Source organism: Falco naumanni, chromosome 3 (assembly GCF_017639655.2).
Source record: "Falco naumanni isolate bFalNau1 chromosome 3, bFalNau1.pat, whole genome shotgun sequence".
Classification (NCBI taxonomy): Eukaryota; Metazoa; Chordata; class Aves; order Falconiformes; family Falconidae; genus Falco; species Falco naumanni.
Genome location: NC_054056.1, coordinates 11194682 through 11210364, shown reverse-complemented (window position 1 = coordinate 11210364; position 15683 = coordinate 11194682). Strand labels below are relative to the sequence as shown.

General features: G+C 41.4%; 1 protein-coding gene across 5 annotated transcripts in view; it reads right to left on the bottom strand.

Moving 5' to 3' along the window:
- UBR4 (ubiquitin protein ligase E3 component n-recognin 4) overlaps nt 1–15683 on the bottom strand; it is a 79433-nt gene that overhangs the window by 61619 nt on the left and 2131 nt on the right. For all 5 annotated transcript variants that reach the window (XM_040587198.1, XM_040587199.1, XM_040587200.1 and 2 more), the window contains exons 2-25: nt 13398–13495; nt 12569–12672; nt 11783–11912; nt 11546–11685; nt 11087–11189; nt 10424–10565; nt 10144–10268; nt 9308–9432; nt 9010–9069; nt 8695–8885; nt 8361–8460; nt 8134–8271; nt 7509–7626; nt 6891–7078; nt 6160–6319; nt 5942–6027; nt 4785–4954; nt 3834–4116; nt 3099–3231; nt 2606–2685; nt 1844–1972; nt 1207–1389; nt 858–980; nt 539–768 (exon numbers count right to left, since the gene is read on the bottom strand). In XM_040587198.1, coding sequence (XP_040443132.1) covers nt 539–768; nt 858–980; nt 1207–1389; nt 1844–1972; nt 2606–2685; nt 3099–3231; nt 3834–4116; nt 4785–4954; nt 5942–6027; nt 6160–6319; nt 6891–7078; nt 7509–7626; nt 8134–8271; nt 8361–8460; nt 8695–8885; nt 9010–9069; nt 9308–9432; nt 10144–10268; nt 10424–10565; nt 11087–11189; nt 11546–11685; nt 11783–11912; nt 12569–12672; nt 13398–13495 — 3339 coding nt within the window. The remainder of the gene's footprint in view (nt 1–538; nt 769–857; nt 981–1206; nt 1390–1843; nt 1973–2605; nt 2686–3098; nt 3232–3833; nt 4117–4784; nt 4955–5941; nt 6028–6159; nt 6320–6890; nt 7079–7508; nt 7627–8133; nt 8272–8360; nt 8461–8694; nt 8886–9009; nt 9070–9307; nt 9433–10143; nt 10269–10423; nt 10566–11086; nt 11190–11545; nt 11686–11782; nt 11913–12568; nt 12673–13397; nt 13496–15683) is intronic.

Below are 15683 nucleotides of genomic sequence, written 5' to 3'. Positions count from 1 at the left end.
CTATACTTTTTGTTATGCCACTAAGGGAGTTCTGGGGTTTTATCTCCTCTAAGCTACTTACCAGGAAAAACACCCACTCAAAAGAAAAAGCTGATTTACTTTTGCTTTCTTCTACATGGGTTCTAACGAGAGTTTAGAAGACTTCAGACTCTTAATGTAAGAATTAAACCCCTTCCGTGATGGTCTGACAGTCTCAATATTATCTCAGTGAAATAACCTTAAGTAGCACTATCCGAGAGAGTGGTAAGAGGAGGTTTCATCTTTGGATGAAAAGCTGATTTTGCAAGCTTGCAAAAAGCCTTGAAAGATCAGACAAGGATGCTACTTAGAAACAACAACTTCACATACATGGCTTGAGAAGCTACGTTTTATTCTTCTTTTAAAACAACAGACACTCTAGAGGATGCAAGTTAGAGTAATTATACTGGACTACAAAAAAAAAGGCACCTATGTCTAAGAAAACAACAAACAAAATGCAAAGAAAGTCCTACGCACAGAAGAAAATTGTATTCCTACTAGCAATCTGAAAGGATTGTACCTGGTAAACGTAGCATACGTGTCAATAAGCTGTAGAGTAGCAGGCAGGAGGTTCTTGGTTATCTCTGAAGACTTCTGCGGATCGGTTTCTGCAGCTAGCTTAGAAAAGTGCTCATCTAAAGAAACCTGAATCTTGGAAATTGCAGCATCAAGGGTGTAAATGGATTGTAAACTGGGAACTTCGTGCAGTTGGAGAATAGTTGTGCAATCAACACCGCAGAAAGAAGATATCTTAAAACACAAAGGGATGGAACAATAAGTGCAAATCATTCCATGAAAAGAGAAGCTCTGCATGTGCAATTGCATTCACCCCCCCTTACCTGTCGAGCAAAGTATTCTTCTGTTATTTCTACATCGTACTTCACTGAGCTGCACTTGCTGGAGGCCAATTCAATGAGAGAAGCAGCATGGTCAGCTTTCATGCCCTGCTTGGTAAGGTGATCCTACAGATGCCAAAAAAAGCCCTGTCACACTTCAAAAGTGCTCGATCATTAACCACTCTGACAATTAACAGGCTAGAACACTTTAGAAAACACGGACACAAGTTCCCATTTCTCACCATCATGCCCATATAACAAATCCCACGTGCAGTCAGCATGGAAGAACAAGAGACTGACATTCTTACTCTCAACAACGTTACAAAACACCCCTATAAATATGAGGCTTTACCTTAATCCATGTGACATAAGATGGGATTCGCAGCCGGGAAGACCAGCGCAATGTGTGTAAAATATCACATTCACTCATCTCTGGTGTGTTCATAGCCAACTGATTCATGTAGGTTTTGGACGGAGGCAAAATCCCTAGTATCCGCCATAATATCAGGAAGTAGTATTGAAGTGCACAGGCTTCCTAAACAAAAGTACAGTTGGACAAATTAGTAAACAAAGTTTCAATCATTACAGCTAGTGAAATTATCTTATCAGAAACTCTCGACTCCTGTACACGGGCCAAATCAGATGAACGCATACTAGACTGAGTTTCTGTCATATTATACAACATGTTAAGCAACGAAGAGGAGATAGAAAAAAAAAAGGGAAGAGCACACAATTTTTTTCTTCTTGGTCATGTTCTAGCCAGACCTCCTGGAACTACCAGGGACATACAGCAAGTCTGAAACACGTGATGGATTAAAAACTCATGAGATGTACTGCCACCATAAACACTACTAATAGCTGTGGGATTTTTAAGTTCCCCGTTACTCCAACCACTGTCCGAAATACTTTTAAGTACTTTGCTTGAAAATACAAAGTTTGAAAACTTGTTATTCCTCAACACAGACAACACTACAGCAATACTGCCTTACCAGTGCAGTGACATTTTTGTTCTCTTTTCTCCTAAGTGTATCAAACTGTGATCCAGCTGCAAGTAATGAAGTCAGGGCTGTGTAAAGCTCATCATACTTCGTAGTCCTAGAGAAAAGGACCTCACAAACCTGCAAGAGATGACAAGTCAGGATCTTTGCTTTGCAAATGGCACAGCTCTACATTTATATACAGCCAAGCTCTTCTCTAAAGTATTCAGAATACCCACAGACCAAAAGTATGCAAAATAAAACTTCAGGAAGTTAGTTCTGTCTGTTTTTTCTCTCCCCAGTTGGAGTACCACTGAACTGGTTATGAGGAAGCATGGATGGAGCAAGCTCATAATCTTGATTACAATAAATTTAGTGAGGAAACAAAACCCAGAAAGAACATGGAGCAAAATGATGAGGAAGCAACTCCAATGCCATGTGTCTTAGTTCAAGATGTTTCAGCAGCACAGAAAAACAAGCGTGGCCGTGACAGGGCCCTCTTGTCACAGCACACATATTTGAATCACAAGCATTACTACAAGCAGTCCAACACATCTTCACAGCCTTTGCATACTGACTTCCCTGACACGCAATTAGGTGCAAAAAGGAATCCTGTATTGTCTTATCCAGCCACTACTCTCCACTTAGTGAAAAATTTCTGGTCTTTCTGCTTCATCAAGTCTTTCCTTCTTGTCTGTTTTCCCTGGCTCTTGTCAAAACAACGTGGCTTTCTGAAGGCTTACAGAAAGGTCTTTAAAACAGAAATCCCAATACCATGCTATCTAGACGGTTCAGATCATCTTCAGAAGCTTCTAGAGATAGGATGCAGTAGAACCTGGGTTGTAGAACTGCGTCTGGAACATCAGGACAGAAAAAAAATGTTCTAAGTGACAGTTTTAATTAGGTAGTATTGTATTATTCTCTCTCCTCCACCCCCATAACCTTTCACATTTTAAGTCCACTACCAGATTCTACTAAGCTAACTCCGTGATGCATTATAAGTGCTCTAGTCTATACTATATGCAGCAAAGGTTCTCCTACTCCTACACTCCTGACACAATAAATACATACTTATTTTTAATTTCTTGTAGCATACTCCTACATGACAGTAATTTTATTTACTAAAACTTGTCTTGCATTATTACATGCAGTTTCACCTGTTGTAACTGTGCCCATTAAAAGTAGGAAAAGCTGTCCAAACCAGGGCTCTCTGTTATTTGTAAAAGCATATCTTGGAATAAAAAACTCCTTACGTTTTCTTTCCTACCTGATGAACAGTGTTTGGTCCAGTTTTCTTCCACTTCTTTAAATCCATGATAAAGTGGGACTGACGTTCGTCTGCTACTATCCTGGGATCCACTCACCCAGCCAATGGGTGGAGTCAGCAAATTATACTGCACCTAAGTTAAAACAAACAAAAAAAGCACCCATGACATCCTCGTCATTAAGGGACAGGGGGGAAGAATACCACCACCATAAAGAACCATAAAATACTCTGTTGCTAAATCATTCCCAGCCTCTGAGGGAAGCCCTGGAACCTATCTGGTGATTTTTATTCTAGAGTGAGCAGTTTAAATCAACAGTCACGCTTCCAACAACTGAAAAAGCTATGCACAAAACATGAGTATCGCACTATTGAGAACAGTGCCAAAAACCTCAACAGTGACAAGCTAAAGCATGGTATACCAGGTATTAGCAAAACAGTGCCTAAATACCCAAATAGTCGAGATTTTGAAAGATAAGGCAAGACATATGTTCTGTCCTTACCAGGATTTATTAGGACAGTAGTTACACCAGGAATTTACACTCAAGCTGAACCTGCTGCTAGGAATCAGCAGCTGTAGTTAATCATGCATTGTAACTCCAAGGTCTTCTAACACCACCAAAACCGATTTACTCACAAAAAGGCCATGAAGAGACCAGAACACACCAAATAATTGCTTGTTACAGACTTCTGCTGGGTGACCAATTAAATATCCAGAACATGATAGCAAAATCTTACCTGTTCAAATAGGTACATGGGGGCCTTGGAATACTGATGGAGCAGGTAGTCGAAGACCAAGAGCAGGCGCGCCACAATAAGGGGCACAGAACCTTGCTGGGTATCCATGTTCACTGTCAGCTCCACAATTGTCTGGATACAAAGCATCATGATAGATCTGCGACCCCTCTCAGAGAAATTGTGAAAAATAAGCAGCAGCAGCTGGAGATGTTCAACATTCAGATCTTCCGTGTCACTGGGAAGAGTCCCCTGCAAGGCATTTTGCTTCAGTGTGCCGACAAACCTGACAACAGGAGAGAGAGTTTATAAAGTTTACTTTTCTCCTTGCTTAGATCCCTCTTTAAAACCTCTTTAACTAGAGTTTAGAGAAAGATCTTCATAATTATATTCTTCTGTTTGTTCTTCTAATACTGTCAATTTCACAAATTTTTCACTGCTTACATACTGGAATGAGACCACGTGAACAGTAAAACCTACAGAAACTCCATGAGCACCCAATACATTTGATGAAAAATATGAACAATCATTCGAAGGGAGAAAGAGAGGCAAAGCTGTTGCCACAGGAAAGGCTGTTCACTACAGCTTTCAGTCAGCTAAACCCTATCACAGACTTGCACATTCAGGTAACGGAGGAAAGGAAAAACCTTGGCACCATCGTACCAGAAACCTGCTGAAATAAGACATTTGCCTTCCCTTTTTAAAAATGGCATTTTGACATTGTAAGTAATTCAGCCTCCACCCACTTAAATCCTGAATCTAGGTTTCATTTACACGCTTAGATGAAGGACTCCAGCAACACTGGATTGACCTTCTGCTCCTCCAAGCATCACACACCATCACCGCTCAAAGAACGCAGACACGCTTGTTACACTGGTCTCAGAGAATTTTCACTTGACAGAAAATTAGAGGTAAGATATGACTGACTTTCACCTTAACATAAAATTACCTCACCTTTCCCAAACTTTAAGGCATTCTGGAACGTCAGGATCTCCCTGGGCAGTGGCTTTATGCTGCCAGATCAGGAGAAGTCGTGAGAGCACCGACAAACTTTGAGGATGGATGTAGAGAGGCCATGGACCTTCAGAAAAAGGGGCAACTCCCAGCTGCTGGAGGAGCGTGTTCTGCAACAAAACAGAGACTTTTTGAAAAAAGGCAAGTCTGTCCAGTGCTTTAATTAAAAGCATGATCTGAACATACAGGTGACAATAAACACCAGGGCTCCCAGAGCTCGTAAGGGTGCACACAGCAATTTCTCTCCTATCTGAAATATACGGCATGGCTATGGAGGGACACTTATGCTGCCACTTTGCCACCTAAAACACAACAAACTTTCAACTTCAATGCCAATGCAGAAAAAATGACATTAATGAGCTCTACCCATTTACTGCAACATCGCAGCAGGAGAGATTATGCTACTATGTTCAGTAACTAAGAATTTGGAAGATGACCCCTTTGATCACAGTAATGCTTGCTTCTTTTCAAATATAGTAAAAAGGCAGATTTCTGAAAAGCCCAACTGCTTAAAAAACCAACAACAATAAAGTATTTCAAATACAGTACAAAACACTCAACAAAAAGTACAGGGATTGAATTCACTGATTGGTAAGCAGATTTATAACCTCTACTTATAGTGCTAAGTCGGGTCAGCCCACAACCTATCAAAGAAACCTAGAGGCTACAAAGTTAGTACAAGAAAGCAAAAGGATTATTTTTTTTCCTCTCCTGAGAGAATTCCAAGGCCTTTTGGCATCAGTCCTGACAGCAAAGCAAATATGCAGGAAAGCCTCTTGATAAAACGCATGGACAACCCTCCAAAACAAAATAAACAAACTCATTTCCTTTTCAGCTTTCATCACCTTCAAAGTTCAGTGGATTAATTTGAACTCTAGACATTAAGTTACGCCCTGCAGGACATTTAGTACTGGATGACTGCAAAGCTCATCCAACTCATTGGATCCAAAATATTCCAAGATCTGTTTGCAAAAGAATATACTCTAGGGCCAAATGGAATCATCAACCCACTGCTCAAAGTGCAGAGAATCCATGAAGAGACATTAACAGACAACAACATTTCTTCATTTTATTTACACATTCAATCACAGACTTACCTGCAACGCAGGGGACTGAAGATCTGAGGTCACTAAGGAATGGTTGAAGTGATACAGTGCAGCAGCAAACTCCTCATCTGATGTGCCTGTAAGACAGGAATCAAGCAATTGACTACTGTTGCTCTCCTACATTTAAAATTTCCATATGAAACTAAGAAAATGTACTCCTAGAAATCCTAAAGTCTATGTTCTCTAACAGAAAATTTCTGCTCACTCACCCTTAAGCCCATCCTTATCCACTTCTTTGATGATGCTAGCCAGCGTAGCCATGTGTTGCTCCGAAAGAGACACACTCAGGTAGTTGCGAATGAAGTTATTCCTTGAGTTCAGCATAGAAGTAGTGATAAAGTTCAAAATGTTTGAAGCTAGGCTCAGAAACTGAAAAGAAAAAGAGGAAACACTACAGAAGCAACAAAAGCATGTTAAACATATACTAAACCACCAGCAAAATAAATCAAGTCCCATAACTCCACCCCAGCAGAGTACAGGTTTACTTGTCACAAGCCAGCTCGCTGAACTCTGTTCTATATCATGACCAATTTTAGAATTCTCTGAAAAGGTTGCACATCTCTAACTTCTCAACTGCAGTATTTATTTTTGTCTTTACCCGACGGAGTTGGAGCTAAAAGCATTCCATCAGCGAGTCATTTCTCTTACAGTTCTGCCCTCGTTTTCCCTCTCCCTGTTTAACCCAAATAGATACTATCTTCAGCCTTTGCCTCCTTGGCAGTAACAAATACTGTGACATTCCACCTGACAGAAGAGTAGAGAAAACATCTTTCTTCAAAGTCAAGACAATCACTGATGCTCAATTAGCAATGTACTTAAAATACATTGTCAATATTAAAAAAACATTTATCATGCTGTCTGTCAACACTGCTAGCCACTAACAGGTAAACAACGCTCCAGCACATCAATTACTTCATGAAGCCCCAAGACCTTCCCATACCAACTCAGGATCTTTGCGGCTGGCCAGGATATTCCCATTCTCTCCTGCAGTCTGTTTGTTTGGGCTTTTTACTCTAGGCGAGCTCTCCAGAGGTGGTGGAGGCGGCGGCGGCGGCGGGGCCACTTTCTCTTTGCTCGGAGAGATTGTCTCTTCAAACCATTGCCCAAGGATTGGTTCACTGTCGTCATCTAACACAGGCGTCAGGAAAAACAAAAGCATACTATTATAAGCAAATACCTTACACAAACTACTCAGCTTAGAAAAGGCCTGAAAAAGAGTTTCAGTGAGCAGAGTTAAGGTGCTTGCTATCATCATTCTTCCTTTCCAAATCACAAGGCCAAGCACTTCTACAGAAGTCTAAGCAGGAATTTACAAGAAGAAATTATTTCCACTCTCCTCTTAAGCAAATACTGCCTGAATTCCAGCCACTCAGGCTTCAGTTTACATAAAAGAGTACAGTCAGCATTACTTCTGCCAAACAGATCTTCCAAACTTCATATTTTCAGCATTACATGTCATTCCAGCCCAAGAAGGCAACAGCCCAGTATCCAGGTTTCCACTAAATCTGAAAGACAGCGTAAAATCCTGACTTAAGTTGCTTGCTGCAAACTCCATTACCTTGGCTGCTGTCCTCCTCAGTGCTGCTAAAATCATCCTCATAGTAAGTATTAGAATCAGTGGAGGCACTTGCATCACTGCTCATAGAGCCTTTCCTCTGACGCTGCAAGACACAAGCCTTAGAGGAACAGCAGAACAAGTTAAATTTTAGGATTACGAAAGATAAGAATTTGAAAACAAAGAGTAACTTCCATAAGCATTTTAAGTTTTCTTCTAGCAAACTTGTCTCAACTAATTTATTAACAGGTTTTCAAGGCTTCTCCCCCTTAGGTTACATTAAACATTACATAGGATGGCTGAAAACAAATAATCTATTCCAAGCCTGTAAGCAACACTTCAAGTAACAGCTTCGACAGAAAAGCATCCATTTGGAATACAGCCTTTTCACCTTCTCACTAAACTCACCAATGCCACTGAGCTCACAGAAAACTTTTATGAGAACAAGTCTGTCAAATTTACATCTCTGAAAAGAGGAAAGGGAGAGGCCCCCAGCGACAGCTTCTAAAAGAATTCTAAATTCTTCTTAGCACAGTCACAGTTTGTAAAGTGAGAATTTTCCAGGCAGATGACACTTAGTAGCAGTGGCTCAGCTACAGAAGTTCTCTAGCTGTATGGCAGTTCCTACCTTTCTGTAGGAAGTAGATAGCAAAGTCAGCAGCAAATTAGTGAGTGGCACAGAGTCTATCAGCCGCTGAATTCTCTGGATGGATGTGCTCTGAGCCATGATATCCAGCACTGCTGGTGGACCATCACTCTCCCAGCCCTGGAGGACAGCATTGAAAAGAGAATTTAAAGCGTTTTCCAGTGAAGAAGGCAAAATGTTTTGCAAGAACATACATGCTACTTACACACCTTGTGCAATGCCTCCACTTGCAGATCTTGAAAGAGGGATGACAGCAATTTGATAGCATGATTTGCTAGCACTACTGACAGGACACCAAACCCTTGATGTCTACAGAAACGAAAAGGACACAATGTAATTTCAAGGGGGAAATAAAAAAATATATACGTTGAGTGAAATGACTGCTTGGCTAAACTGAAGATGACTTCTCTTCTTTCCAAGAATCAAGACTTGAATTATAAACAGAGATAATATTTCAAGAGACCAACAAAACTCCATAGTAGAGGCTTGCTGGGCATGGTTAGATACACGGACAGTGAGTACTGCAGGGGGGTATTTACATACCCTTTGCCAGGTCCTAGTTTGGGAGACCCAACGCCCTCCTTAGTACGAGCAATAATGTCTCTGACGCGAAGAGCAGCCAATGGATCTTTCTCCTTCCCCTTATCAGCCAAGGCCGTGGGGCTGAGGTTCAAGATGAGGAAGAGGCTGTTCAGCAAACACCAAGCCCCGAGCAGCTGGAAGTTCTGATAATGCTATCATGCCAGAAGTGAAGGGGAAGGCAGGGAAAGCACCAAAAAGAGAAAATAATGTCAATCTAAGTGCCAAAATACACCAGCACAAAAACAGTGAAAAAGCTTCTTGAGATGCAAATCTTACCTCACCCCCTGCACGGCGTGAATTGCTGATGGCTTGTCCAATCATTTCATAGATTTCAAGCTGCAAATAAACATCACCATGGTTTTGGATTTAAGCGCTCCACTGGGCAATAATAAATAAAAAACTCCAAATACAATTGCATTTTGCCCTCTACAATTAGCCACCTCATTACTTCCTTTATCAGCCAGTCTAATACCTAGAAATACTAGGTAAGTATTGCAATCCAAATAAATACAAATTCTACGCACCCCACTTGCTGAGAATGGAAACTAATAAACACGCTCTCTCCTCTACTTACACATTTCTGTACAATAGTAGCAGCATCATTTTCATAATCTTCTTCTTTGGAACTTGTTGACCCAGTTCGTACCTGTTGAGTGCTACCTACATGTAGGATGGCCATGCAAGTTGCCACACTCACACCTGATCAAAAACAAGTGGAGGTAACATTCTGATTAAGAGCCAATCTCAGGACTCAATGCTCCTACTTAGCACATTAAAACAAACAGTAGCAAACATGCCCGTAAACTTGATGGAGTGGGGAATACTCAGATTAATTTTTTTTCCTGAATTACTCTCAAAAGAGGAAATTTTTTCCCACAAAACCACATGAGAACAATTACAGGAGGAAATGCTTTACCATTTAATTCAATACCATTTTCTAGGCAATCTTTATACTTCACTGCCATTATCTCTTTAAAATCTTACCCATACCAATTAAACATTGGGGATTCTGGAGTATTTAAACCACTCCTGGGAAACAAGGTTGATTTGGGTCTATAACCAATTAAGTAGAAGCCATATGCACTGCAAAAATATATTACGCTATGAACGTAAAAAAAAAAAAAAAAAAAGAGCAGAAATTACAGGCTATTAAGATGTTGAATCAGTCAGTCTTTCTCTCAGACACTGACAAGAATCTTTGCAGAACATAAGAGAAATTCAGCATCACTGTAACGACTTTCCTATTAACCCAGTCACCATACCATGCAGTATGCTGCATAGCTTTCAAATTCATAAGAAATAAAGGTTACTGGTTACTTGTGGGCTGAGCCTCAAACATTCAGGTAACAAAGCAAAACAAAAGCAAGAGCAACTTAAAAGTTCCAAAACAAATACAGAAAATCCACTCACCTGCATAGAGACAGCTGAGAGCAAGAACAGTCACATCTTGGAGACGCGTGGGAGTCAGGGGCTCCAATACAGGCAGAGACAGAGTATCCAGTGCCATGGTCACATCTATTACCAGCGAATGAAATCTATAGTAAGTAATGACATATGTTAAGGTTCAGCAACGCAAAGTACACATCAGACAGCTCACAAGAGCAGCATAATAACTGATACTGCATAGCCAGCACAGTTATTTTCTGTCACCGTACCCTGCATCTACCGAAGAGCAGTGACAGACACTTACCCGTTGCGAACAGCAGTGGCATCTGCCACCGTGGCTGGCATAATAAAAAATGAGTTGGCCGACACCGCATCCTGAAATCGATTTATGTATCGCAAAAAATAGGGGAGGTTCAGGCACACTCTCAGCAGTTTTTCAGAGCCACCTACCAAAATATTTAAAAGTAGTGTTATTTTTACTGCTCAGTGGGAGAGCTTCTATGCAGAACAGATGTAACGGTCATTAATAATTGACTTAATTACTCTATGTGGTGACAAAATATCATCCTAGATGAGGTAACAGGATGAAGACCAGTTTACAACACAAAGACCAGATGGTGAAGTTTTCAGCCAGTACTCATAACGGCTGTCACAAAGCTCTGTGTGCATGTTACAGGGCACAACAGGTCTAACTCACACCTGCTCAATAATCCATCCCATAAGGTATTTTATATTGCCTGCCTGCCTTACCACCCCAAAACACAGCAACGGCACACAACTATACTGAGCCCATCTCCTCCGCAATGAAGAAAATACCTTACAGCCACAACCTCCCTTGGCAGCATCAGCACGCAATGAGTGAATCCTTTAGGTCAGAAAGTTGCTTCCCATTCTGTAAGGCCTTACATTGCAGAGACATTTGCTCGAGCACTTTTTCCCCCCCTAAGGCCAGAAAGCTGATTCTCACCAAGTTCTTGCAGGCTGGCTACATTCTGAGCAATGAATATGCTTTTTGTCTTCGCTGCAGAGGTTTGATCTGTGGAAGCTTGATCCTCATTCTCTCCTTCCACCTAAAAGCAAGCACATACTATATATATTACAGAAGCATTAAAAATACACAGTGTTGCAGTAAGTCTCAACGCCGCAGGCAAGGAGTATCAGCAGCAGAACTCAAAAATGCTACGAATATCACTGAGCATGAGCTTCCATTAGGCAACAAACCACTTTTGCCAATACATTGCAAAGAGCAGTTCGTCGTTTGCCATTCATCAACATGCAAGTAGGATTTAAACACTTAAGAAAAGGGTTTTTTACACGTGTATTAAAAACCTGCTGCTTACTGCCCTCTGTTCTTCCCGGCACCCATGTTATTAATGCTAAAATTCAGGCTGCTTTTTTCAGCCTTATTCTAGGGCTGTTTGTTTACCTGTGTCTCTGGCGTGCTAGATGGTGATGACGAGACTCTAGGGTTAAAGACTGATGTCAGCTGATTGAGGAAGTTCATCTGTACTTCTTTCTGTCTTAGTTCTGGGCTCACCGGGGAGGCCAGCTCCTTCTGGTCCTCTACTGCAGGGCAAAGAGCACATCACCATTTCATACATCAAACCCACAGTGTTTTCTACACGTAATCAAGTGTTGCAGTAATCTAAATTAAAACACCTACCATCAGAGAGGGTTTTGACAGTCTGAGGCAGCTTGGCTGATTTCATCATTGCTGTGAAGGTAATGATTTCAGTTCGATCGAGGCGGCTGCAGCCTGTGCACAGTCCCTTTATCAGCAGAATGAGGTGTTTCTACAAGGAAAAAGACATCAAGTACAATTTAAACTCTCTTCATTCCGATTATTCCTCCATATAGTTTATTGCAAGCAGCTGCATTGAGAGTACTGCAACTTCAACTAGTAAGGCTACTGCAACGTCTCAAATCCACTCTGATCTCATACCAAAGATTGTGACTGCTTACTAACTGCAGGTAATTCAGGTCGCTAACTGTCCCATGTGCCTGTTAGGGAAAAGCATCTGGAAAAGCTCTCCCTCCTATGACTCACTAAGGCTTAATGTAGCTTCAGGTAGGGCTGGCTTTATGTGAACACTTCTCACATGCCTTTCCTCTTTTAAGATTCAAGCTTTTAAGATCTATGCTTTCCCAGAAGACTGAAATACAACTGGGGAAGAATCCAGCTTTAAAAACTCAATACAAAACCAGACTGTAGGAAATTGCAAGAGAATCAACCAAGGCTTCAGGTCACCTTTATTTCAGCTTGCTCACAAGCCAGAATTCTGAGAAAAGAATGCAGAGGGAAGATTCAGCAGGTACCAGTTTGTACTGACGTGTTTTAAGAATTTAATTAATTTTGCTTTATGCAACATTAGAGAAAATGTTTCTGAATTAGAGGCCAAAGTCCATTTCCACATTCAGGCTCACCCACTTGGTCAATATCTGTGCTCACCTGTGAAACAGCACATGCTTCATCTGGGTTCTCAAGACGCAGCAGTGAGAATTCAATCAGGACTTTACAAGCAGCTGCCACTGACTGCAATTGGTTTCTTGGTACTGAAAAAAGCAGACGCTTGCAGTCAGTACAAGTTTTAAAACAATTCAGCATAATATGTTCTTAACGCTTTCAATAAAGCAGATTGCTATGCAACATGGATACATGCACACAGATGCAATAGAAATTGAACTCATTAAAATGTAATCCAAGAAACGTCAGTAAAGCAAGGATGATACTTTCTACCCAGACAAGGTAATTTAGATAGATAAAATGGCTTCCCCAGCAGCATCACTGAATACTGACAGAAGCACCAAAGAACATGAAACAAGTTGACCAAACCCGCTTTTTTGCTGAAATTGCTAAATTATGTCCGCTAAAATAATACAGCATATTTTGAGTCACAATGTTTCTATCATTAATTCCAACATCATAACACAACTCCTGAAGAATAATCTAAAAGTTCTCAAAATGGATTTAAACACTTCATTTGACCAAAAATTATTTTCCCTAAATGAAGTCAGGCCAATGAGCAAGCAACCAAAAAGTCAACACTGTCCAGTACTTGGTGGCCAAATACTCCTATCAACAAGCTTCCCCCTTCCATCTGCAAGGACATTTTGCCAGTATAAAAGCTAACAACGCTGGCCTCACGCGCTCCGTCTTGAAGTCTAATTCAGAAACAAGGCTCGAAACAAACACCAAAAGGACAATAGTCCTGGTTTACTTTTACTATATCCTAGTTGTAACGCAAGAGCAAGAGAAGCAAAGGACGGGGAACACTTACTCAGACTGCACACAGTAGTGATGTAATGTGTAGAAAGTGCAACGAAGGAAGAGTAAAAAGGCTCATATTGTTTGTCATGGTGCAGGATTTCAGATTCACTGCAACAGGAGAACAGGAGATACGTCAATTGTATACAGCACAATAGAGGCACCGCACAATGCTCAGAATATGTTATATCAACAGATAAAAGACAAGATCATTAAAATCACATGTTCTTTCCAAATCCAAGTTTCGAGAACACAGTCCCCTCCCTCGTGTCCCATCTCTCCCGCCCTCAGGTCTGAACCTTCCAGCAGGAGACAAATCACAGCATCAGCATCACTACCCACACAGGAAAATTAGGAACATAATTCCAATACTGCAAATATTTCTCCTTTATAACATCAACAGGTCAGCCTCTTTAACAATCGCTCTCCCTGTTGGAGGGTCGTTAATTTTTAAGTTATTCTAAACTCAGCTGCCCGTAAAGTTTGGAGTTTCTTCTCCTAACGCTTGGCAGGATTTGCCAGGACTGGAGCACAGGCATTCCCTTTCTGTCAAGGCACAGAGTCAACAGAGGTTTGTGCAATTCTGCAAAACAGAAGGATCGAAACGGGCAATTGCATAATAACAACAAATACACAAAGCAGCGTCTGCAACAAGCTGGGGAGTAAAGACTTTTGGCAGGCAACACTCAGAGGAGAAAAACACATCCACCGTAATCAGCCTCACGGGTAGAGACTTGCCATTTCAGAGATGTGCATCGTTCTGCCCCGCATGCAAATCCACGCAAAGCTCCGAGCCAGTTAAAATTTAAGACCAACTCAAACCAAAAGTAAAAATTGCAAAGCATACATCCACGCACTGAAAGGCTCTGAGGTTTCTCAGCGAGGCTTGCAGGCCACGGAGAACATTATTTATGCAGAGAAATGATACATTAAGATGGCTGCAGTAAAGTGTCACACCACATCCCATCTGCACAGAAACCTGAAGGCAACCACCCTGAGAACAGAAACGCAGCTCTGCCCCCATAGCTAGTTCTGCCCTTAACTTTTCCCGTGACAAAACCAAGGGACATGGATATCTGGCTATTAAGCACTTAAAATTGCTTTCTTTCACATTTTCAGTCAACGATGTGAATGAGCAAGCTAGAAGAACAGATTGCACAACTCAACTTTGCTAACCACTTTAATATACTCCTCAAAGCGCAGCCTTCTCCACCTCTGGCAACAGTTTATTCCTGGAGCGGAGGTGGGATGCAGGGGTCATCAGCCCATCACAGCACAAACACCCAGCTGAAACCATGATTTCTCATGTCTGGGATCATCTAGTGCTGCTGCAGAGTATGGCAGAAGAGACCCACATATCCCCTCACCCACCCGCACGCAACGATGCCAGCGTTGGCAGGGTGGGAGGAGGAAGAGGACACACGATTCCCTGCTGACCCAGACAAAGCCCAGTTTATGCCCGGTCACCTTCCCTTTTTCCACCCTGTCATTTCCAGTCATAATGGGAGACATAGCTGAAACAGGAGAAACTTGAGAATACAAAATTTCTCCAGAAAAACAAAGAGAAATACTCATCAGCTTTGATACCCTAGTTCTGAGAACCGTTTTTAATTTAGTCTACCAAAAAAGCTGCCGAAATAGCAAAGGAACTGTTACAAAGACACAGGCTTTACTTGAAGACCCTCAGCAGTGTAGCAAGACTCAGTTCCCAGGTGTCACCCAGCAGGCTTCACCCCACCACCTCCTGCCAGAAGGGCACTGATGGGTAACAAGCCCAGAGACTGCATGTACAAAAAAGTTTGTGCTCCCTTATATTCAGACTCTTAATTGTGTTCACCTCCCTCTTTATACCCAACTATAAATCAGCAGCAGTAGGTGTACGCAGCGTATTTTAAGAAAACAAATGAGAATAGTTTGGGAATAAGAAGAGTACAGGAGAAATTGGCAGCTCCTCAAGTACTGTGCTGCTGTATAGGTCAAACTGCACATGACACAACACCCACAAGGTATAAGAACACAAAGGTGCAGAAACCAGAACAAGATAAGGAATTTCATCTGGACTGGGCAATAAGAGGCTTGAGTTCTAATAAAACAAGTTGTGGACTTGCTATGGTAGTGAAAAGTGGAAGGCATCTGTCAGTCAATCATCAAGTTCTTGCAAATAAAAACAAATAAAAGATAACAGCTTAATCTGTGATGTGCTGAAGTGTTGTTTTGCATCTACAGTGAGATTTAATAATAACTTTGGGCTATTGTACTGTGATTTATTGCTCAAGTAACTTTTGCTTCCCGGGGAAAC